The sequence below is a fragment of the Neodiprion lecontei genome, chromosome 7 (assembly GCF_021901455.1).
Source record: "Neodiprion lecontei isolate iyNeoLeco1 chromosome 7, iyNeoLeco1.1, whole genome shotgun sequence".
Taxonomy (NCBI): domain Eukaryota; kingdom Metazoa; phylum Arthropoda; class Insecta; order Hymenoptera; family Diprionidae; genus Neodiprion; species Neodiprion lecontei.
The window spans coordinates 18,560,763-18,585,074 of NC_060266.1; the positions used below are offsets into that span (position 1 = coordinate 18,560,763).

General features: G+C 34.1%; 2 protein-coding genes across 5 annotated transcripts in view; both read left to right on the forward strand.

Moving 5' to 3' along the window:
• The window catches only part of LOC107219808, a 115,777-nt gene that overhangs the window by 88,748 nt on the left and 2,717 nt on the right, over positions 1–24,312 (forward strand). The window lies entirely within an intron of this gene.
• LOC107219815 overlaps positions 10,733–24,312 on the forward strand; it is a 32,749-nt gene continuing 19,169 nt past the window's right edge. Inside the window, exons 1-2 of one of the 4 annotated variants that reach the window (XM_046744609.1) lie at positions 20,174–20,500; positions 20,894–21,343. In XM_046744609.1, the coding sequence (XP_046600565.1) occupies positions 21,272–21,343 (72 nt within the window). In that variant the 5' untranslated portion in view covers positions 20,174–20,500; positions 20,894–21,271. Of the gene's footprint in view, positions 10,896–20,173; positions 21,344–24,312 lie in introns of those variants that run through there. The other 3 variants (XM_046744608.1, XM_046744606.1, XM_046744607.1) reach the window with 3 other exon arrangements.

The following is a 24,312-nucleotide window of genomic DNA, read 5'->3' on the forward strand; positions in this document are numbered from 1 at the left end:
TGAAATCACTAATATCAAGACAAAATTCTGCGTTAGTAATCATTGATAGGCGTGAGAAATTATTTAGGATTATAGAAATATCTTTGTCATCTTAAGAAATCATACGAAGTCTTGGAAATCATGAGACATATCGTGAAATTTCGGAAATCGTGAGAAATCACTTAATCATGGTAAAATTATTTGTCGAGTATTCTCTTGTATAATAATCACTTTCAAAAATGTAAGTTTTCATGAGTCATGTAATCATAGTGTCAGTAATATCATTCGAAATGATTTCTGAATTTCCGGAATCACACTGAAATCACTAATATCAAGACAAAATTCTGCGTTAGTAATCATTGATAGGCGTGAGAAATTATTTAGGATTATAGAAATATCTTTGTCATCTTAAGAAATCATACGAAGTCTTGGAAATCATGAGACATATCGTGAAATTTCGGAAATCGTGAGAAATCACTTAATTCATGGTAAAATTATTTGTCGAGTATTCTCTTGTATAATAATCACTTTAAAAAATGCAAGTTTTCATGAGTCATGTAATCAAAGTGTCAGTAATATCATTCGAAATGATTTCTGAATTTCCGGAATCACACTGAAATCACTAATATCAAGACAAAATTCTGCGTTAGTAATCATTGATAGGCAAGAGAAATTATTTAGGATTATAGAAATCTATTTGTGATCTTAAGAAATGACATGAAATCTTAGAAATCATGAGACATCTTATGAAATCTCGGAAATCTTGAGAAATCACTTAATCATAGTAAAATTATTTGTCGAGTATTCTCTTGTATAATAATCACTCTACAAAATGTAATTTTTCATGAGTCATGTAATCATAGTGTCAGTAATATCATTCGAAATGATTTCTGAATTTCCGAAATCACACTGAAATCACTAATATCAAGACAAAATTCTGCGTTAGTAATCATTGATAGGCGTGAGAAATTATTTAGGATTATAGAAATATCTTTATCATCTTAAGAAATCATACGAAGTCTTGGAAATCATGAGACATATCGTGAAATTTCGGAAATCGTGAGAAATCACTTAATCATGGTAAAATTATTTGTCGAGTATTCTCTTGTATAATAATCACTTTCAAAAATGTAAGTTTTCATGAGTCATGTAATCATAGTGTCAGTAATATCATTCGAAATGATTTCTGAATTTCCGGAATCACACTGAAATCACTAATATCAAGACAAAATTCTGCGTTAGTAATCATTGATAGGCGTGAGAAATTATTTAGGATTATAGAAATATCTTTGTCATCTTAAGAAATCATACGAAGTCTTGGAAATCATGAGACATATCGTGAAATTTCGGAAATCGTGAGAAATCACTTAATCATGGTAAAATTATTTGTCGAGTATTCTCTTGTATAATAATCACTTTCAAAAATGTCAGTTTTCATGAGTCATGTAATCATAGTGTCAGTAATATCATTCGAAATGATTTCTGAATTTCCGGAATCACACTGAAATCACTAATATCAAGACAAAATTCTGCGTTAGTAATCATTGATAGGCGTGAGAAATTATTTAGGATTATAGAAATATCTTTGTCATCTTAAGAAATCATACGAAGTCTTGGAAATCATGAGACATATCGTGAAATTTCGGAAATCGTGAGAAATCACTTAATTCATGGTAAAATTATTTGTCGAGTATTCTCTTGTATAATAATCACTTTAAAAAATGCAAGTTTTCATGAGTCATGTAATCAAAGTGTCAGTAATATCATTCGAAATGATTTCTGAATTTCCGGAATCACACTGAAATCACTAATATCAAGACAAAATTCTGCGTTAGTAATCATTGATAGGCAAGAGAAATTATTTAGGATTATAGAAATCTATTTGTGATCTTAAGAAATGACATGAAATCTTAGAAATCATGAGACATCTTATGAAATCTCGGAAATCTTGAGAAATCACTTAATCATAGTAAAATTATTTGTCGAGTATTCTCTTGTATAATAATCACTTTCAAAAATGTAAGTTTTCATGAGTCATGTAATCATAGTGTCAGTAATATCATTCGAAATGATTTCTGAATTTCCGGAATCACACTGAAATCACTAATATCAAGACAAAATTCTGCGTTAGTAATCATTGATAGGCGTGAGAAATTATTTAGGATTATAGAAATATCTTTGTCATCTTAAGAAATCATACGAAGTCTTGGAAATCATGAGACATATCGTGAAATTTCGGAAATCGTGAGAAATCACTTAATCATGGTAAAATTATTTGTCGAGTATTCTCTTGTATAATAATCACTTTCAAAAATGTAAGTTTTCATGAGTCATGTAATCATAGTGTCAGTAATATCATTCGAAATGATTTCTGAATTTCCGGAATCACACTGAAATCACTAATATCAAGACAAAATTCTGCGTTAGTAATCATTGATAGGCGTGAGAAATTATTTAGGATTATAGAAATATCTTTGTCATCTTAAGAAATCATACGAAGTCTTGGAAATCATGAGACATATCGTGAAATTTCGGAAATCGTGAGAAATCACTTAATCATGGTAAAATTATTTGTCGAGTATTCTCTTGTATAATAATCACTTTCAAAAATGTAAGTTTTCATGAGTCATGTAATCATAGTGTCAGTAATATCATTCGAAATGATTTCTGAATTTCCGGAATCACACTGAAATCACTAATATCAAGACAAAATTCTGCGTTAGTAATCATTGATAGGCGTGAGAAATTATTTAGGATTATAGAAATATCTTTGTCATCTTAAGAAATCATACGAAGTCTTGGAAATCATGAGACATATCGTGAAATTTCGGAAATCGTGAGAAATCACTTAATTCATGGTAAAATTATTTGTCGAGTATTCTCTTGTATAATAATCACTTTAAAAAATGCAAGTTTTCATGAGTCATGTAATCAAAGTGTCAGTAATATCATTCGAAATGATTTCTGAATTTCCGGAATCACACTGAAATCACTAATATCAAGACAAAATTCTGCGTTAGTAATCATTGATAGGCAAGAGAAATTATTTAGGATTATAGAAATCTATTTGTGATCTTAAGAAATGACATGAAATCTTAGAAATCATGAGACATCTTATGAAATCTCGGAAATCTTGAGAAATCACTTAATCATAGTAAAATTATTTGTCGAGTATTCTCTTGTATAATAATCACTTTCAAAAATGTAAGTTTTCATGAGTCATGTAATCATAGTGTCAGTAATATCATTCGAAATGATTTCTGAATTTCCGAAATCACACTGAAATCACTAATATCAAGACAAAATTCTGCGTTAGTAATCATTGATAGGCGTGAGAAATTATTTAGGATTATAGAAATATCTTTATCATCTTAAGAAATCATACGAAGTCTTGGAAATCATGAGACATATCGTGAAATTTCAGAAATCGTGAGAAATCACTTAATTCATGGTAAAATTATTTGTCGAGTATTCTCTTGTATAATAATCACTTTAAAAAATGTAAGTTATCATGAAGCGTGTAATCATGTTGTCAATTTTTTCTCAGTAAATCACACCTCGAATTCCGCGTCTCGTCTCTCGTTTCAACCCCCTCGAAGAGAATATCACTAATCCAAAAATTCATTTCCCTGGCAGTCGCGGTTCGACCGGCGCGAATCTACGTCGAATAAATGTTTACGGGCTTCAATTTCAATCTTAGAGTTCGTTTCAAAGCGAAGCCTGCCAAAACCGCAAGGCAGCTATCTGTGTGCAATATATACGACGTCGGCACATCCACACCTTCTACAGGGTGCTCGATTCTTAACTGAAAAAATCTCATACTCTGGAAATCGTGATTCCGAGATTCAAAATAATAGTTCATCAAAGTAAATAGTTCAAAATAAACTTACGTTTGAAGAACGTACAAATTAGAAATCAAATATTTTTCCGTGTTTTTTGCCTGAATTCCTATGAAATCCTCTGAAAATTCTGGAAAAAATGTTTGTTCGACCTGTTTTTATCAAGTTTTGAATGATTATTTTTTTCGTACGCCGATCTGTTATTTACAGAATTACGCAACGAATTTTTTAAATATTTTGTTTTTCCCTACTTTAAAAATTGCTGGGTTTGGCATTCATTTGTTTATTTATCATTTTGCTCAGCTGCTCAATTCACGTACTTTTGGCATTGGCTGCGTCCCACAGTATTCCAGAGAAATCTAAAAAAAAAAAACCGATTCGAAAGTTGATACTAAAACAAGAGGAAAGAATCTCTAGGATCAAAGACGGTAGCAAAAAAGTGAATACACTCTTAATTGCGACTAAAAATCGTCGGAATTCCCCCGCCAGGGCCAATTAGCTGCCAGAGCTTAAAGTGTGCCTTTCACTCGCCTTCCTAATTGGACTTTCGCTAATTAATTAAGACCGCTTGGTGGGATCAAGTATCTTTTAATCAAGAAACTGTCACCACGCATTTTCCGCCCCTGGCTGCGTAATCCGGAAACAACGGATCTGTCTTGAAAAGTTTCACATTATTGAAAAAAAAATTTAACAAAAGAGAGAGGGCGAGATAAGGTAACAAAAAAAATTGTGATATGCTACCTCGGCAATCGACTGAAAGTTTCAATAAGTTTTAAAAAGAAGTTTTCATTCAAATCTTACCCTGAATTTTCACGAAACTCTGACGTATATCGTCAGTATTTTTCTCGTATTACTTACACATGGTATAATAGAAAATCCTAAACTAGACTCAAACCATTTTTCGAATATTCGTTTACTACTTTTTTTTAGAATTTCTGTAAACACATCAGCAGAATCATAAAAAAATACTTTCCGGTATTTTGTCTTCTTCGACCAGCAGAAGTTTTTCAATCTTTTAATGAACATTGCAGAAGGAATTTGCTTCGTTTAATTTCCTAGATCGCTTTATTATTCAGGATTTATTTGCGATCTTGACGAACGCAAGTGAGTAAATAAGAATATTACGTACGAGTGGAAAAACTGATTAATTTCTTTTACTCCTGGATCACAATTTTTGTATCATATGAGGAAAAATTGTTATAATTTCCAGGAAAATCAAAGCTGTATTAAAATTGATTGAATTATAGGTGTAAATAAAATTACGGTCAAAACTACATCGAAAGTTACTTATAATTTTTCTTTTTCGGTACGAATTATATGGTGGTCAAGATATACAAATTTTACCAAAAAGTGGGAGTCTCCGACTGTTCTTTACAGGAATGAGCAAGAAATATCCAAACAGTTTCGATACGAGAAAAAATATTGGAAAACTTCCGAAAACATTTTGCAACAAGTGGCCTAGTTAACAAAAATTTCCCCATAAATAACAGTTCCATGTTTCTATTTTACTTGATTCAACTTTGCGTCGCGTGTTAAATCTGAAGAAGTGCGTAGAAAAGTTTTAGCCTTTATTTCAATGATTCGAAAAGTTTAGCTTCGCCGCTGTCTGTTCCTTTTTCCTTTTCATTTTCAGTTTCATTCGTTTCACTACAGAAGCTGCGGAAAATTTCCCTCCTTGCGACTTTATATTTGTCTCTTTTTCCCACTGTGCATCCTCACGAAGAAGCTTTTCCTTCTTTTTCTCTCTCTGCGCCAGGCCGCCTTGTTGATCTCTTTTTCAGCAGGACTCGGGTTTATTTTTCTTCCTTTTTTCCCCGTTCTGTATTTCTTCAGCTTCGCACAGCAAGCTCGACGTATTCGAGTTTGCCAAACGAAACGCAGCGTATACGTTATACATATAATACATGTATATACATACTATACAAATACGTATTTATTCCTTTTGTAAATGCAGATATCCAACGAGTTATACGTATGAAATATTTTACTCTGCGCTATTTTCTTTCTTATACATATATGGGCTATTCCGCGTCAACCGGATCAGTCATCTCTCAGATATTTTTTTAATTTGACATGTGGATTGTGTAGGGGGAGTTAGATTTTTGTGCCAAAGCGCGAATCTCATAATGCAAAATTCGATTTTTTATTAACAATAACAAATTAGACTCCCATTTTTTTCAAAAATTCATAACTTTGGCAAAAAATTAAATACAATATATTTCTTTTTTTCAAATTACGCGGAAAGCTCCATAGAATTTAATAAAAAATACGAAATGGTAAAAAAAAGTTTTTATCAATTGTTTATTTAACAATTAATTTTTCAAAGATTTTTAAAACAGTGACTGACACGATCAAAAAATTTTTTTTAAATTCTGACATATTCTTTGAACTTCACTACAACCTGTGAATTAATTCCAGAGGGGTGTTTTTTTTCGTTTTTGAGTAAAAAATCATTAAAGGTGTCGATGCGCATGAAATTGCGGCGCGCCGAGTCTCTACGTAACGGCGGGCGGCCGGTTGCCGTCCACCGCTACCCCGCGGTGGCGTCGCGGCGTTATTTTAGAGTCATTTTCACAATGTAGGACATGATTGAAGAATCTGAAAAAATACTGTACCTTCACAAGGCCTGCTCAAAGCGATAAGTGAAGTTTCAGGAATGTGTTTTTATTTCAAAATAAGTAGCAAGTTATGTAATTATTATCATTTATGTGCACTCTCATGGTGTGTAACCGTTATTTTGAATCTCTGTAATAAAAAAACGGTGAAAAACACATTCCTGAAACTTCACTTATCGCTTTGAGCAGGCCTTGTGAAGGTACAGTATTTTTTTCAGATTCTTCAATCATGTCCTACATTGTGAAAATGACTCTAAAATAACGCTGCGACGCCACCGCGGGGTAGCGGTGGACGGCAACCGGCCGCCCACCGTTACGTAGAGACTCGGCGCGCCGCAATTTCATGCGCATCGACACCTTTAATGATTTTTTACTCAAAAACGAAAAAAAACACCCCTCTGGAATTAATTCACAGGTTGTAGTAAAGTTCAAGGAACATGTCAGAATTTTAAAAAAATTTTTTGATCGTGTCAGTCACTGTTTTAAAAATCTTTGAAAAATTAATTGTTAAATAAACAATTGATAACAACTTTTTTTTACCATTTCGTATTTTTTTTTTAATTCTATGGAGTTTTTCGCGTAATTTGAAGAAAAAAAATATTTTGTATTTAATTTTTTGCCAAAGTTATGAATTTTTGAAAAAAATGGGAGTCTAATTTGTTATTGTTAATAAAAAATCGAATTTTGCATTACGAGATTCTCGCTTTGGCACAAAAATCTAACTCCCCCTACACAATCCACATGTCAAATTAAAAAAATATCTGAGAGATGACTGATCCGGTTGACGCGGAATAGCCCATATGCATATACGTCTATGCAGATACAGAGTGTTTTCGAGTAAACGCCGCGGTATGTTGCATTTAATCACTTTAAGGTCACGCAGTACTCCTAAACTTACCGACCGAGCAAACTCACCCTTTTTATTCCTGCATCAAATAAACAAACGAACGTAAGGGAATTATATTAATATACCAAGAAAAAGGTTGATTTTGCTCGGTCGGTAAGGGTAGTAGTACTACATGACCTTAACGTAACTCCGTTACCCGATCACTAAACCCTTCAGCATCTTTTGTAAACATCTAAGACATAGTGCATGGATAACCTGAGGTTAAATTCTTGTATTCAAATACATTTACATAAATATCTAATTGATACAATGAACAAAGGAAAGAAACTGTCGTTTGATAAGATAGATATAATGAGAATAATATATCCTCCGTACTGAAAAATTAATGTCTTTCTTCTATCCTTTGTTGAAAAAAAATGTCACGCTAGGAGCGCTTAATATGAGAGTCACGTTTCTGATTAGAAAGAAACAGATATTGGCCTCGTACATTTCTGTTTTTTTTTTTTTTTTTACCGACCGAGCGATTTTCGACCCGAATGCGTAATCCATGCGCTATGTCTACGGTTGTAAGCAACGAAACAACTGCTCGGCCAAATCCAGATAACTTGGCAAGACGAGCAGATGGAATCAACTCGCGAGGACATTAAACGCTCCACGTACCGATAACTCAGTAGGTCTGTATTACCGATATTTGTTCCGCTCGGTGGTAGGCAACCGAACGTACTACGCCGTTTATTCCGAAACGCCTCGTATATACACAGGAATCAATAAAGACAAACCTATAACTACGAAAATATTAAGATTCATATCACCCTCGTCGTTTATATTTCCGTTGGTGTACATTGTGTAAAAATTGAACGTGATTCATTCGCTCCGCAGATATTCCGTAGCAGCAGTTGCAGGAAAATGTGCAACCAAAAACAAAAAAAAATTATAAAGAAATAAATTCATATTATGCAGAATGTACACAAAAGTCCGCCAATCGTGATTACATGAAATACTTTTTGCACTTATGGGATACTCAGTGTCCCAAGTGTTATAACTTTCGCTGTAATACGATTCACAGATTAATTATTATTAATAGAAAAATCAACCGAAACGTTTCATAATACGCCGTGTACTGTAAAATTGGAATAGATCACAAAAAAAGAAGAGATAAGAAAGATAGAAGCTATTAGATGATCCAAAATTATAGAATTTCGTTCACTTGGTTCCCTCAATAAATGAGGAAATATTCGATTTTATTTTCGTTAATTTTGTTCAGCCTGTTTCAACATTTCGAAAATTCTCAAAAAATGATGTATTGTATTGTAATTTTTCAACATTTTTGTAATTACTACTTATCCTGCCCAAAAAATCTGATTTTTTCTCATAGTTGTACTACTCGGTAGTGCACAACCTCAATTTGGGTGAAAAAATATGCATACATTCGATGTTCAGTTTTCTGCTCATATGTCGTGAATACATCGATATTTTACCATAAAAATTCACCTAGGTTCCTTCTAAAAATCTGGATCTCTGTGCTCATTGGATTCGTTGGTTCTTTCTCTACAAAATGGCTGCTTCGGTTGGTCAAAAAAAAAAAACAAAATTTCTATCATTTCCCCATGATTTGGGACTTTTTTGGCCAATATTTCCTTAGGCCTTTGCCCTAGGTCAAAATCTGTGGCCATATTCGTATTCCTTGGTCAATCTCACACTAGGAGACCGATTTTCACCCACTTAGTAGGAAAAATACCCAAATTCAAGAAAAAAAAAAAAATGAAAAGTGGCTCTGGCTCAGCCAATAAATTTTTGCGCTTTGGTGCTAATATTTTGGCTTTTCACTACTCTCTGGGTGGGTAACATGCCCATGAAAAATCAGCCAAATTGAAGGGGGTGGACGACAAGTCCGGCATTTCTTAAATAATTTTGCTCACGGCTATGGCTCTTGTATTGTAATTTCGACGGGCATGCATAATATCGCGAGGGAATGACGCTGCCATAAATTTACCGCAAGCTGCGGCGAGTGACGACGGATAATTTTGTAAGTGATAAGACAAGCCGTGCAGCGAGCTTATGTATTAGCTTCTAGAAGTTCGCCGATCCCGATGCTAAACAGCTGTATATACCTATACATACGGTGTGTAAAGTACCACCGCAAGAGGCAACCTCCGTCATTGTCAGAACCTCGTCTGAACCTCAATCAATCAATTTGAATTATCGATGCGATCAGCGACGCAGCCTTTGATATCGATATAAGAAGACGACCGGCGTCGTTACGAAAATGGCAAAAAAGACAGCCCGCAAAAAAAGAAAACGCACATTGTTATTTTTACCGCGCCAAGCGAAACGATATTTAATCAAATTAACAAACCGCAACACTTCATCAAGTTGACAAACCTTTTTTAGTACGTACGGTTCTATAAAGCAAAGGATAAAGATCAAACATTTGAGTTCCAAAAGTGAAATTCGGATTCACTAGGTAAAATATTTCAAAAAGAATTGATTGTCAAAAACTTCAAATGAATCCCAATGCAATTCCAGAATAATATCATGTGTCAACAATAATTTCTTACATATAGATGACTGTATTGTTAAAGTTTCGAGGTATTTATTTACCTAATTTCTATTTCAAAGTTATCATGATTTTAAAAAAAATTTATCGAACGAAATCAGCCAGAATTTATCAAAATTGGATTAACAATACATTTTTTAGGAAGTAAAAAATTATACAAGCATCGTAAAATATTACTCTAAAATAAATTAATACCCGGCTTAATTAATAAATTGAAATATGTGGCTTATATAAATGTTTGCTATGTTGTGGAGATGTTGCTTTCTGATATTTAAATTCATTGACTTCAGTTTCAAAGCTCGTCTGAAGTACAAATTGAATGCTCGAGTTTTATCATCTTTTCTTGCAGGTGGGCCACCTCAAGATTTAACTAGGTTACGTAGGTGATGCGAATTTTTTCGAGCCATGTAGATCTCAAATAGTTGATATAGCAGTTCGAAAAGGCTTGGAAAATTTTTATCGTCAACAGACTGATGACTGATGATTACTACGACTCGTTATAACGAATAATTTAAACACCTTATGGACTCGTTTAGATTAAGTTGGCTCCCCTGGTTTCGACGACCAATAGAATTTAGCCATGCTGCGCCTGCGCAGTCAGTCGTTCAGCCTGATAAGTTTCTGACTAACTTCGCGTGAAATTCTGCCGATAAAGCGCTACTACGCGAAATGATGCGTCTTTCAAATTTCATACATATGTATCAGCAATATAGTTTGTCTTCGATGAAATGATAATTTTTCTTCCACATACACTTCATTCGATACGCATATTTGCGTGCTGTATGCCTGCGTACAGGATGCCTGTCGATTGATACCCATTTTCATGTCACATACATGCAAGAATCACTGCATAGCAGGAATTATCTCAGTTGAAAGGAAGTCGCGGTATCTTAAAGAGCTTGTCGTCACACACTGGAACACCGTAACACTGCATGATTTTTCACACCACACTCCGTGAAAAGTGATCACCTGTTAAAATGAACAATCCCGACGTTATTTTGGCACTGAAAAAAGATTTCGCTCAAAAAAATCTCCTACTTATGGTGAAATACGCCCACGTGAGTATAAACGCATAAATTATCTGTTCACATATATTCACACATGTATGTGTATTCGTTTATTTATTATACCACTGAGAACCGTCAATTTCACAATAATTTTTTTTTGTTTTTGCTGCTATATTGACGTAATAATTATGCCTACTTTACAACTCCGACTTCAATTGAAACCAAAATTTTATGTTGAATATCAACTTGAAAATTTAATTATACACAGATTTTCTGTCAAATTTTAATGCATTATTTCTTTATCAGCCAGTAAAGAATTATACGAAGATAAAAAAAAAAACATAATTGTCGATTGAAAACGGGAAAAGTTTTTCAGAGCTTACATCTCATAGGTTATGTTGATAAAAGTTATTTTACTTTACAAGCACATATTTTTTTTTTTTTTTTCTTGCTAATTGTTAAAGTCGATGATTCTTCCACATAAAAATTATTTACTCACGGGCTGCCGTAGAAATCGTATAATCGAATTTAATTGAAATATTTTTAATCGTACATCAGAAAGCTGGGTGTCAAATTGTAGGAATAAATTTACCGATGTCAGATTAGAATAAGTTGAAAGTGAGCCATTTTACACGTAATCGACTAACGCTCGATAATTAGGTTTAATTTATATGACAGAAATTATAAATATATACCTAACAATATTCTCTTCTCGGTGCTGGGTTGAACAATTTACGTACAGAAAACAGATCCATAAAAAAAACCAACATGGAGAAACACATGAGAGAATTTTCTTCCCTTATCTCTGGTATCCCTTGTAATCTTCGTAATCCATTGTAATCACTTGTAATTTTCAAAAATATGTAAATATTTTTCATGTTATCTTAATTTGTAACGTTTAAAATCCCTGCAACTTTATTATGTAATTATACGTAGCCTTTGTAATCCCTTGTAATCTCTTGTAATTTTCTACAATCGCTTTGTATTCTACACGCCATCTTTGCAATTTGTTGCAATCCCTCGCAATTTCTTCACTAGCTTCACGTTATCGTTGCGATCCTCGAAATTCTTGTAATTTTTATGATTTTCACAACCTTTCCAATCCCTTGTAATCTTCTGTAATACATTTTCATTTTTCACGTCATCTTTGCAATTCCCAAGGTCCTGGTAATATTTTTTTTACTTTCCAACCCCTTACAATATTTACAGACATTTTGTGATAAATGTAATCCGTTGTAATCCTTGCAAACTTGTCACAATCTTTATGAATTTTAAAACCTTTCAAATCCCTTGCATTCATTTTAATCTACGAAATTGTGCTTTGATATCTTTGCGATCTCTCTGACTAAATTTCAATCCCTTCAACCGGCTCGTGATCTTTGTAATCGTAATCTCTATGCGCCATATTTACATAGTGATTAATCCTGGGGAGAAACAGAAACATGAGACAAATTCCAAGAGATCAGGGTCGAGGTTAACCGGATGGACATAAAATGTCCCGGCTACATACGCGTAACTAGAGGCCTAATGCGATATTGGCGATACATCATGCGGAAAATTGCCTACCAGAGGTGAACGAGCATGACTTCTAGCGAGGCGTGTTCTCTTCCATTTACCGTAAACATCAGGGACACTCGAGCGGGATAATTACCTCTATAAGTTCACTTAACCGTTTCGGGGATGGCAAAATTGCGGTGTTAACAAACGTTTGTTTGCCGTTCAACGCATAAAATTCACTCATATTTTATTCTTTCCCTTCCTTGTTTTTTATTTTTATTTATTTTTTTTTTTCGCAAGGAATTCGCAGAGCAAAAAATTTACAGATTGGAATTTCAATGTATACCTCGTTTTGTTGCTGGATCTTTGTACAATTTACATAAATTTTACGCATCAAGATTAAAATTGCGTTTAGTCAAATTTTAAAAAGTGACCGTGTGAACGTGAAATAAAACTCGAACCTCGTTTGAAATATTTTTTGAAACGTGTTCTCTGGAAAGAAATTTATTTTTTGATCACGAACAATATAAGCGATTCCTGGGGATTTTAGGCTCGTAAGATTTTCTCAACAAGTTTCTTTTGTCACGATTCTCTGTCATTGAGGTAGTCGAAACGACGAAATTATGTTGCCCGATTTTTATAAATTCACTTGAAGTATTCGATATAATTAGTTGTAATAGTTGATAATAAGAGAACTTTTATTAAATTATTTCCTATCCTCTCGTAATTTGAATTATAACTAAAGTTTGTTTAAGAGTTCAAATGCAACTGTTTTTAATCGTAACTATGGTTCCCCACAAACTGGCACAAACGAAGATTATTATTCTGAAAGAGGGCAGTTTTTTAATTTTACGAATCCAGGCTTAGCTCGGATTTATCAAATTTGTTACTCACACCTTTTTTTCTTTAACCCCCTCAATTTTGTATCGTAATATAGATTTACTACGGAGCTTTGAAACTTTTTCTACGGATTTAGGTTCTCTTTTAATTCGCCCCGCTACGTGCATTAGTCCTTCTTTCTATTGGCTTATTAAATTCACGATGTACGTAAAAATTGGGCTCCGCAATTCGTAAGCTTTCCTCAATTCAGAGCTTCATTTTCAATATTAAGACGAAAAATTTTCAAAAAGCAACACAGGAACCATTTTAAAATACCGGGATGATATTTTATAAAATATCTAGAAATCGGTAAATTTGCTCAAAATCTCTAACGCTGATCTACGTCTTTGTGTAATTTCAATCTATACTCTGAATACAACATTTTTTTCACCGTTGTATTTCCCCTCGAGAATAACTCATTCGTAAGTGAGGTAGTATACCAAATACTTGTAAACGTAAGTCGATACCGATCGTTAAGAAATTAGACGTAATAACAAGTCTCAAGAATTTGGCTTACCATGCTCAGATGTTATCGGCAAAGATTTGCATACATATCCATAAAGTGTATAAAGCTCAAGTTGGCAATTAAGGCGGTCACTCCCAATAAAACGCCAAATCTTTGTTGAATTTCATGATTTTTTTTTAAAGGTCAAGGAATGTATACATCTTTTCAGGGTCGTAGGCACTTTTTATTAGATAATTCTAGTTTTCAAAACGATTTTTCTCGCTTGAGAAAAGTGAATAATGGCGGATATATAACCTGTACACTTCACCACCTCCTAGGATTATTATTTGAAACGGTCTGTGCAAAAAATTGATTATTATGTGCATGTAGTGACTTGATGAACCAATAATATTGGAAAAATAATAATATTGGCTAAAGGGGAGACTGTAGAACAAAAAAGTTAATTGTTTTGGAAAAAATTTGAAACTTTGACCCAGCGAAAATCATGTTTATTTCGATAATTTTTTTTCGATCTTAGGTTCATCGATTAGACATAAGTATCATAAAAACGTGCGCCAAATATGAGCTTGATCGGTAAAACAGTTTTTGAGTAATCGTCTAAACCGATTTTCAAATTATTGCAAACAAAAAAAAATGTCTCGAGGTGGTCACGTTTAAAGTTTCGGCAAAGGAAAAACGTATGATTCTGTGACTTACCGACAAGTCAGCTATTTCAGCACCAAATAAAATAATAGTCCTTCAACTTCCTTTCTTTTCTATTTCATTTTTTGTTTTTCTAATTGTTAGTAAAAATTATCCATAAAATTATGGTGGGATGGAAATTTGAACTTTCTAAAACTGGTTATTAATGGACCAGTATCATTTTGAAAATTCGTGGGACCACCAGCGATGAAGCTCTTTCAGATAAAAAAGTAATCAACAAAATCGGTCCATCCGTTAAGGGTTTAAACGCGAACAGGCGTTAAAAAAAAAACGTATCATGTGACGAATTGATAATCTCCTCTCTTTGTGGATTCGGTAAAAAACGGAGAAACCTCTTAAAAAAATTGTCAACAATATTTTTTACACGAATGATAATGAATGAATGTGACAAGAATCCGAGTAAATTCAACTAACAAGAGATAAGATATCAACATAATGTGGGAAAGGGTTTCATCATTACAACCTTCAAAATGATTACAGGGAAATTTCGATGAAATTTCTTTGAGGATGATTTTTTGAAATGACTATGAAAAATGTAATCAACGTGTCCTTCCTACAAGATAAAGATTACAGTAGAATGTGTACTGGAAAAAATTTCAATTTTGGTTATTCGGAATTCACTTAAATTCATTTCTATTACACGGTAGAAGTGCAGTCTTTTCGTGTAAAGGGTCGAAAAGTAACTGATTTTTTTTTTTTATGTCAAATCAAAGCACTCGTGAAGAACAAAAAAATTAATTTTTAAACGTTTATTTTTATTTTCTTTACATTTGTTTCATAAGGTTGAAAATGACGTCGGAAAAAAAGAGACCTCACAGTGTATACACGATTGTGGCCGTAAATATTATCTAAAACAAAATTTGTAAAAACATGATTGATCAGTTTGAAAGTCGCCATCTTGCTATGGAGGTATTTCTTTTTTTCTCTTTTAACAAAATTGACAGAATCCCCGCGGTTACAACGAAAAGTATCGAATTTTGTCAATTTTTTCGACTGTTTTTGTTAAAAAAAAATATCAAGATTTCACAAAAAAACAAATGTTTCCAAGACAAGATAAATAATGGCGTGAAGAGTCTCGTGTCCAAATTTTGAGAAGGATAGATTGAGAACTCTTTCTTTGCGAATGTACGCCGTTTTGAAAAACCACGTTTCGAGAAAACCGTTAGAAACAATGGTAAAAAAATAAAAACAAACGTTCAAAAATTTATTTTCTGTTCTTCGCGAGTGATTTGATTTGACATAAAAAAAAAACCGTACCGATTGGCGTATTTTAACCGTGGAAAAAAAAATCGCGCAAATCAGTTAATTTTCATGGGAAATAAAATTTGGGGAAATTTTTTAAATCGTTTTTTTGTCTCTTCTTAAGCTTCGGCTTAAACGGGCCGGTCGAGGACTCATCCTTACCAAGTTTCCTCGCGTGACGCTTCTCGATACGTTCTTGTTTCCAAGGATCCTCTACTTTGCATACCTATATATTTCACTTGCACAGACTCACGATCATCGACCGGTCTCGCAATCAGAACCGCCAATTTACCCCTGAGTTTCGTATCTGCGTCCCCGATGGGAATTTCGTGGCAAATGATCATCAGGATTCGGCTCTGCCTCTCGATCTCTGGGGTCTTCTTCTCCCGTTAACCCTTCCGACCATGAAATTCATGTGCTTCTATTCGGTACTCCAGATTTTATGTCTATCACGAATCCACAAAAAACGAAGCAACAATTCCAAAGGCTATATTTATATTTTTCTTTATTTTTTTTTTTTAATCCCAAAAACATAACTCACAAATTGAATGTATAATAAACTAATGTATAAGTTTGAAATTGGTTAGTGTTGTCAAAAATCCATTGAAGAATGGAACAAGCCAATTTTTTAATTCAAATTGAACAAATTATACGCATTTGGTAATAAAAAAATACGTACGATAGTCTGACCCATCTTAGGCTAATAATTGTTTAACTATTACAATCAAAATTCACGACTTTCGATTAATTTTTATACCGAGGATACGGTTTTCTTCGGAAGTTTATCAGAAATTGAGTAGGTTTGATGGCCCAAATAGATATTTACTGTTTATTAATTTTGCTACGACATAGACGTACATCAGGTTTTTATCAAATTATTTTATTCCTAAGCCACGAAGATCCCTTCAAAAGCACCAAAATAATATATACTCAATGAGTAAATACAAGCTTATAAGATATCGATGAAACTGAAACAGGTTTTTTTCTTCAAGTATAAGTCAATTCAACATGATAAAAAAGTATTATGTTGAATTTGTAGAAAATGATCGCCGGAATAAAATAAGCCATCGTAGAGTGAAATCAAATCTACGAAATTTTTAACCATTTTTAAGTGGTTTCAAACAGGGCATCAATGTTCAAGCCTTTGTTTGCAGTTCCAGTATTTAATGTTTCCGCATTTTGAAAGAGATATAAGTGGCTTACGAACACGATAATTTGGTAAATACTTAATTCACGACTGACTTGTGATAAAATTTATAAAAAATATCAATTTTTGGCATATCAACTTCCTTAATTCAGTCACGAAATCTGAAATTCACTTTTTACATTTTTTTGATTGGAATTTATTTGATCATTTTCTTTTTGTCTTAAGGTCGTGTAGCAGTTCTACCCTTACCGACCGAGCAAACTCACCCTTCATCTTCCTATATCAAATATACAAACGAACGGCAAGGGTTCAAATTTCAACGTCGCATCGCTCCTTCGTAGGGGAATTCAGTAAAGTATTTCAACGATGCACTTTTTTGGCCCCTGAAAAGCGGGAAGTGTGAAAATAGCAATACGCGTCAAAAAACCACACATTTTTTTGAAGATTTTCGGGGTACGAGTAACTCCCCTGAATTCCAATGCGAAAAATGAACCGTCGAAATTTGAACCCTTTCCGGTCGTTTGTTCGTTTAATGTAGGAAGAAAAATGGTGAGTTTTCTCGGTCGGTAAGGGTAGAACATTACACAAGACTAAGTTTTCTCCTCTACTCAATCGATCATGCAACCTTCAATGGAAATGATACTCTTTTTTTTTTTTGATCATCTCTGACACTACACCGGGTTTGTGAAAAGAATACAGATGCTCGAGTGCAGTCATGCGGCCGCAGCTATGCCGAATATGGGTTCAATTGCACAATACACTCCGTACTTTGCAAGCCCAGCAATCCAATTACGACATCGTCTCTATGCCTATGGCGTACCTGCCTGTCTGCATTCACTTCGGCTAACCCACAAGAGATGGAAATTCAAGCTTTGCTAGTTCACCCCGAAGCATTCTATGGGTACTCGGGTCAACATACCGAGTTGAACACATGTGAGGAAATTATTTACCGAATGCACTCAAGTTAGCCGCAACTCTGCCATAGGAAAAAAATTCATTTTCAAGACTTACGTGTACAAAAATGCATGTCAAATTTTTATGTTATCGATATTGACAAGATATTATAACTCGAAACTACGCGGTAAATGATTCATATTCCGGTGTCGAGTTGATATTCTGCTGTAAGGGAGGTGTACCGGTTATTGACACGTTTAAACCCAATTATTGACCCTTTTGTTTACCAAAATTATAAATTGACGGAAGAAATTGTAAATTTCTTGATGACTAAAACCGATTGCTGGAACGGGAGACACTGGAAATTTATTTTTCGGTGGTTTTAGAACTTAGGGTCAAACAGATACGGTCAAAAAAGGTCAATATTTGAGAAAGGGTTCAATAACCGATGCACTTACCTTAAATACGTTTCGAAACTTGGCGCAAGATCTGGTTGAAGTTTCAGTCTTGTTAGTGGAACGCAAGACTTGACCATTTCCGAAGTATCTGCGAAACTATTCGTGCCACCTTGATGAAATTTACGATGAAATTCAACGACTTGAGTGGCTTAACTGGCAATTGTTCCTCCTAAAATTCAGGAATCGATGAATACCGGATCCCTGGAATTGTTCTAGAGTCGTGCTTTTGGTAATTTGATTTTCACTCGCATCATCCTTCATTGTCGAATTCATTTAGTGCGGTAAAAAGTAAAGACGTAAAAAAATGCATGATTCTCCTTCCACTTTAAATTGTCACCTGAAATCGCACGAGTGTTTTATCGGGATGAATTGAAGCGACAAAAAAATTGACATCGAAGGCATATGATTGGGTGATCTAGAAGGTTTTACGCGCGATGCTGTAACCCACGTAATTAATTTTTACACATGGATCGATCCACTAATTGTTTGCAAATAATACTCCAGGGTCAAAATTTTGGATTTACTGGAATATTAATATCTTAAATTTTATTGCGTACTAAGATGCGAACAGAATGATTTACGCATTTGAATTTTTTATACCATTCATATCTGAAAGAAGGTTATGTAATTCAATATTTTATTGATATAGAAACATGTAAACTTTCGGACAGTGGAATTCGTTTCAGACTGGATACTTAAGAACCGTAAACAAAAATACATGCTTCACATTTCCCAACTTTCATCTGTAATTTAACATTTTAATGTGAAAGCTTTCAGTTTTTTTACATGAAAAGCGCCTAATTTTGGAATATCTTAATCTTATTTGCATCTTTAGAACTATTTTTTTGCGGTAAATGTAAATGAAATGAAAATAATTCACCAAGACGAAATAAAATGTTATGCTTTATAGAAGCAATTCGAACAACGCACACTTAAAATACAAACAATAAAAAAAAAAAATAATTGTCAGCCGAACGTTCAGAATTCCAAAATTTTACATTCGCTTTCAATTTTTTGCCTTTATTTTGTTAGTCGTAGAGATCTCTAGAGATCGTCTAACGTCATCGATGATTTTACGAAAAATGTCAAATCCATTCGACTTTTTGAATAAAAATTATCCCGATTCCTTCAAATACAAGTCACACGTGAAATCATGCTTAAAGTACCTTAAGAGGATGCGATAATCAGTCCTTACCGATTGAGTAAAACGTACACTTCTTTCGACTTTTATCAAAGCCAACGCGTCACTGATGCAAAAAAATGCCATAGTCAGAGCAATTCTAAATGCAACACCGAATAAAAGTGCAGGAAATTTTTTTGGTCTTACATGAAAACAACTCTAGGAAATGTATTTCTGCAATAAGTGGTAATTCAACAATAAGAATACATTTGATGGCGTCATTGCTGCTTAAACGATATTTTTTTTGAACAATCTGGGGTATTTTCAGATCACCGTAATGCCTATGCTCCGATGATAATCGAAATAAGTGATATTCAACGCGGTCGGTAAAGACTCACTATTACATCCTCTTCGCGCGAAGGATGCGTAATTTTCTTCTCCATTCGCATTTCAAGGATAAGCAAACCTGCGCCGTTTACGTAACTATTGGAAAGTGTCCTCATGACATCAGAGTCTGGTTTTCGGCGCCATTTTATTACCACATAACCTAAGTTTTTAATCTTAATGGAGGTGAGTCGTAATTCTTGCGCTATCAAATTCCTCACGTCACATAAATTAATGTAACATAATGAACAACATACCTATTCTACTGTACAAATGCGAAAAACACGGTCAACGGTCAGCTGTCAGGCTGATTGCATTGGTTTGATTTATTTCCACCAGATGACGCATTGCAAAGTGACAATCCCAGTAACGGGTCGTCCTCCAGGGCTGAAGGATTTCTGATCTTGAGGGCGCGTTGACGGAAGAGAAACAGTGGTGAGAGTCGAGTAGAGTCAGACATGCGCGAGAGTTTCGTAACGTGTACCTTCGAGTTTGCCTGTAATAATTCTGGCAGCTGGTGGTGCTGGTTCAGTACACATCCGATCTCTCGCGAGGCACGTCACACATTCCTGTGCGGCAATCCCCGTGTGTGATTCTTTTGCTTTCGTTTATACATCACTCATATCGACTGTATTTTATCTCGGAGAAATTTGGTTCCTCGTAAAAAAGCATCCCTTCTGCTCAACACGATGCATTAAATCACGGTTACATTACGCACGAAACGACAGACGAGGAAACGAATCTAAATATGCAAATACCAGTGGATTAATCAGAATACTGAAAACAAGTGTCAGTCACATTCAAGCGTATATCTAAATTCTTAGTATACATCGAACTTTTCACTGAGAGAAATTTCATTTTCGCAAAGTTAGTGGAAAGTTTTAGCAAAACAGATATCGTCACAATAACGTTCCAATATTGTTGCTACTACGTGAAAATTTGATACAAGTAGTAACCGTCTTAGCGTGATTAGAGTTCTTAGTACTACATTTTCTGCTAATTACAGTTTAATAATTTATTCAGTTTACTAAATTTCTTTCCAGACGTTAAAGCCTTAAGAGCACTTCGTTGTTCGATAAGCTTCAAATTGTCGCAACAGTCATAAAAGAAACATAGTACGTAATACCTATAACTTATGGTGATTACATAAAAAAATAATACGGAACGTTATTTTTCGGTTATGACCAAGAATGAGAATAGTTAGAAGAAACTTTACAATAACGGCGACCGCAGCTAGAAATTTATCTCGGTGTAAAACAGAAAAACTCGACGACGACGATCTAAATGAATCGATGTGAAAAGTTGAACGGTTTGTAAAACTTCCGGCGGACGCTGCACGAAATAAACACAAAGTAATTAACCTGGAACGGAAATGAATACGCGGGGCAAAAGTTGGCTCAAACTATCCGAAAGTTCGGGATCTGAATCAAGTTGGGGTAGTTTATTCGAGTCCGATTTTAGGGAGGAATACTTGGGGCGAGATTGAACGACGACCAAGACGAAGGCCAATCGACTTGTGGTTCGTGCAGATTTTACGCTGCTGCCGCGAGCCTTGAAAATGTTCCTAATGACAGACGCTCATGGTGCAGAGCCCTGCTTGATCTACACCTTTATTTACGGATGCGGATTCAATAGATAATGACGGAATCGCCAACTCCTTCCAGCGTTCGTACCGCCGTCGAGGACAAAACCGACCGAACAATCGCTCTGGTAAATTGATCGGTTAATCACTATCATCCTGATACTTCTTTCCATAAAGGATGAGTCTGCAGAATCAGTAATTAAGAAAAGAGGAGATATCGTTCATCGCAAAATTAGTCTAGTCAAAATATGGCTGCATTTTTGAGCATAGGGAATTCCAACCGTCGGGAATTCAAGACTGAAGTCATTTTTCAGCTGCATAGCCGGAGTTTCGAGAAAACAGTATAATTTGATATTTTTTTTTTTTTTTGGCGTTTTCGTGAAAAACTGATATCGTTAGATGAAAAATCACACGACCATCGTGCAAAGCGGAAAATTCGACATTACATGTCCTGACATGTCCGAAGCGGTGTCAGATTAACAAATTAGGAAAAAAGAAATTCTACTCACGAACGGCAACTGAGGAATTTCGGAGAAATAATTTCTTAATTACGAAAAAAGAAATTCTACTTATCGACGGCATTTGGGGAATTTTTGTGAGATAATTTATTAATTAAGAAGAAAGAAATTCTATTTATCGACGGCATTTGGGGAGTTTTGGTGACATGATTTCTTTTTTCTTAATTTGTCAAATCCAGCTCCGTTTTCGATGTGTGAGGGCATAATTCGATGTAGAATTCTCCACTCTGCACAATGGTCAAATCATTTTTCACCCATCGAGAGCAGTTTTTGAGGAAAACGCAAAAAATATCGAATTTTGACGCTCTCTCGAAACTTCGGTTATGCGACTCAAAAATGAACTCAAATTGAAGTTCCTCCGGGTCGAGAACCTTTGTAGACAAAAATGCAGCCATGTCCTGAATACTTTTAATTCAGACCTATTTTGACTGATTGTGAACTACATCTCCAGCAATGTCATTTGGCCCAATCATACCGACGATGATTTAAACAACATCCCTAATCATATAAATTACCACGAACAAGTTCGAATAAATAAAATTTAAATATCAACAATTCGAGCGTTGGTGTTATAACTATAATACATAGAATGTTTAAAATCTAGTTTTTTCGCTCCGATCTGATTGTTTGTGGCTCATTTCGCTCATCGATCGGATCTCCATAAATTTTCTGACAACCATTCGACAAATCTCGCATTATGTAGTATAATATTTATAACTAACAAATGTAATTATTGACAAACATCCATTGTACCATACTTACACAGACCTGTTGTTATTCGGTCCGAAAATAATTGTTTGCAAACTTTTTCTCAGAAGATTTCTGGAGATTTCTACGATGAAAAAAGAGCCCAAAACGTTATAATCAAATCGAAAACATCAGTCTCATAACTTCAAACCTCCTAATTATGAAATCTATTCTCTAATTGTTGATATCGTAGCTTGTGTTGATTGAATTTGCTTGATGTCGTTTCATTTTGAGAAACGCTTTTTTTTTTCTTCTCGTAACTTTTGAATCAGATAATCCATCGTTGATATTAATTGTGGACTATAAAAGCAAAATATATTCAGGATATGAAAAATGTTATGAATTATTGTTAGAAGTTTTCTAACGCTTGAATTATTCATACTAGTCGTAATCCACGTGGGAATCGAAGTAATGCAATTTTACACCCGAGTATTGAAAGTTGGGCTGAAAGTTCTGATCGAATTTTTTCTTAACAATTTTCCCAGCCGCATTACCCGGCAAAATATTTCTCCGAAAATTTCGAATCGAAAAATATCGTCGATGTACAGCTGAAAAGAATTCTCGATACATTTCTGGATTTTCACATAATCTATTATAAACTTTGTGAGAAATTATCGTGAGAGAAAACTCGTACCAAGTTTTAATGCGAATCAGTAAATTTTATTAAATTTTTCACATTTTCTTCGCCATATTTTTGGTAGTAAATAAAAAAAGTTGCAATTATACAATGCGATCTTGAAATCTGAAAAATTTATACACCAAACCAGTTTCGTGAATATTTTTTTCATCGACGAATTCATCGCATCGCCAAGCGTCCTTGAGACCCGTATAATTATTATATATTGTTAAGGAGCTTCTTGAATACAAAATCAATACTTTATTAATTTCAGTAAGATATAGTTATACTGTGTACATCAGTTATTTATCAAATCAACGTATAATCAAAGCTTCGACGATTTTTCTGAAGATAAAAAATTAAAAATACTTTAATTATGAACTTGCAAGTTTGAATATTAATTATTCATTTCATATTGCTTTGAAATTGTGAAAAAATCAAGTATATTCGTTTTATTAAACTTTGCCGTACCTAATTTTATCCAGAAAACTGTTTTTCACAATCCTTATTTTCAACGGTGAACCGATACTGATGTAAATTATGAAAAATTCCAAAATTATTTCAACGAATTTGTAAGCTATCGTTATTTAAACATCGCGCTGCTACGAGAAAGTTTTGCATTTCGTATATTTACTAGAACGTTCCGGTAAAATGGATATCTTTACAACAACGGTTCAAATATTGTTGGAATTACAAGAAAACATTGAACAAGTAACTATTCGGTATGATTACAATTGCCAGCCCCACATTTTTTTCAGTTAAACAAGGTTCGCTTGACATCAATTTATTGTTGCACCAAATTATCGCCGTAGTCACGAGAAAATATAATACGAGCGACCACGATCATGAAGAATATAAGGCATTCTAGATTTTCAGGTAACAGCGAGATAATTGATTTTCATTTTGTATCTAGAAATGTATTTTTCGGCTGAGGTAAAAAACAATTAAAGACACTGTGCAGCAACTACTGTTGAAAAATTTTCGTTGCGTTGAGTAAAATCGAATAAATCTCAGCCAAGATTTTTCGTTCGTTTAAAGTTTAAAATAAAATTCGACGTACCACTTGACTCTAGAGTTTTTAAGGAAAATTTATTCCACTCCTGGAAAAAATCATCGCAGCACGCAGATTAATTTGAAATTTTTTTTAGGCAAATAGTCACACGAAGTTTGATCAGCAAAGTGAATGAGACCTTATTTTCAATTGTTTTTCGTGCCC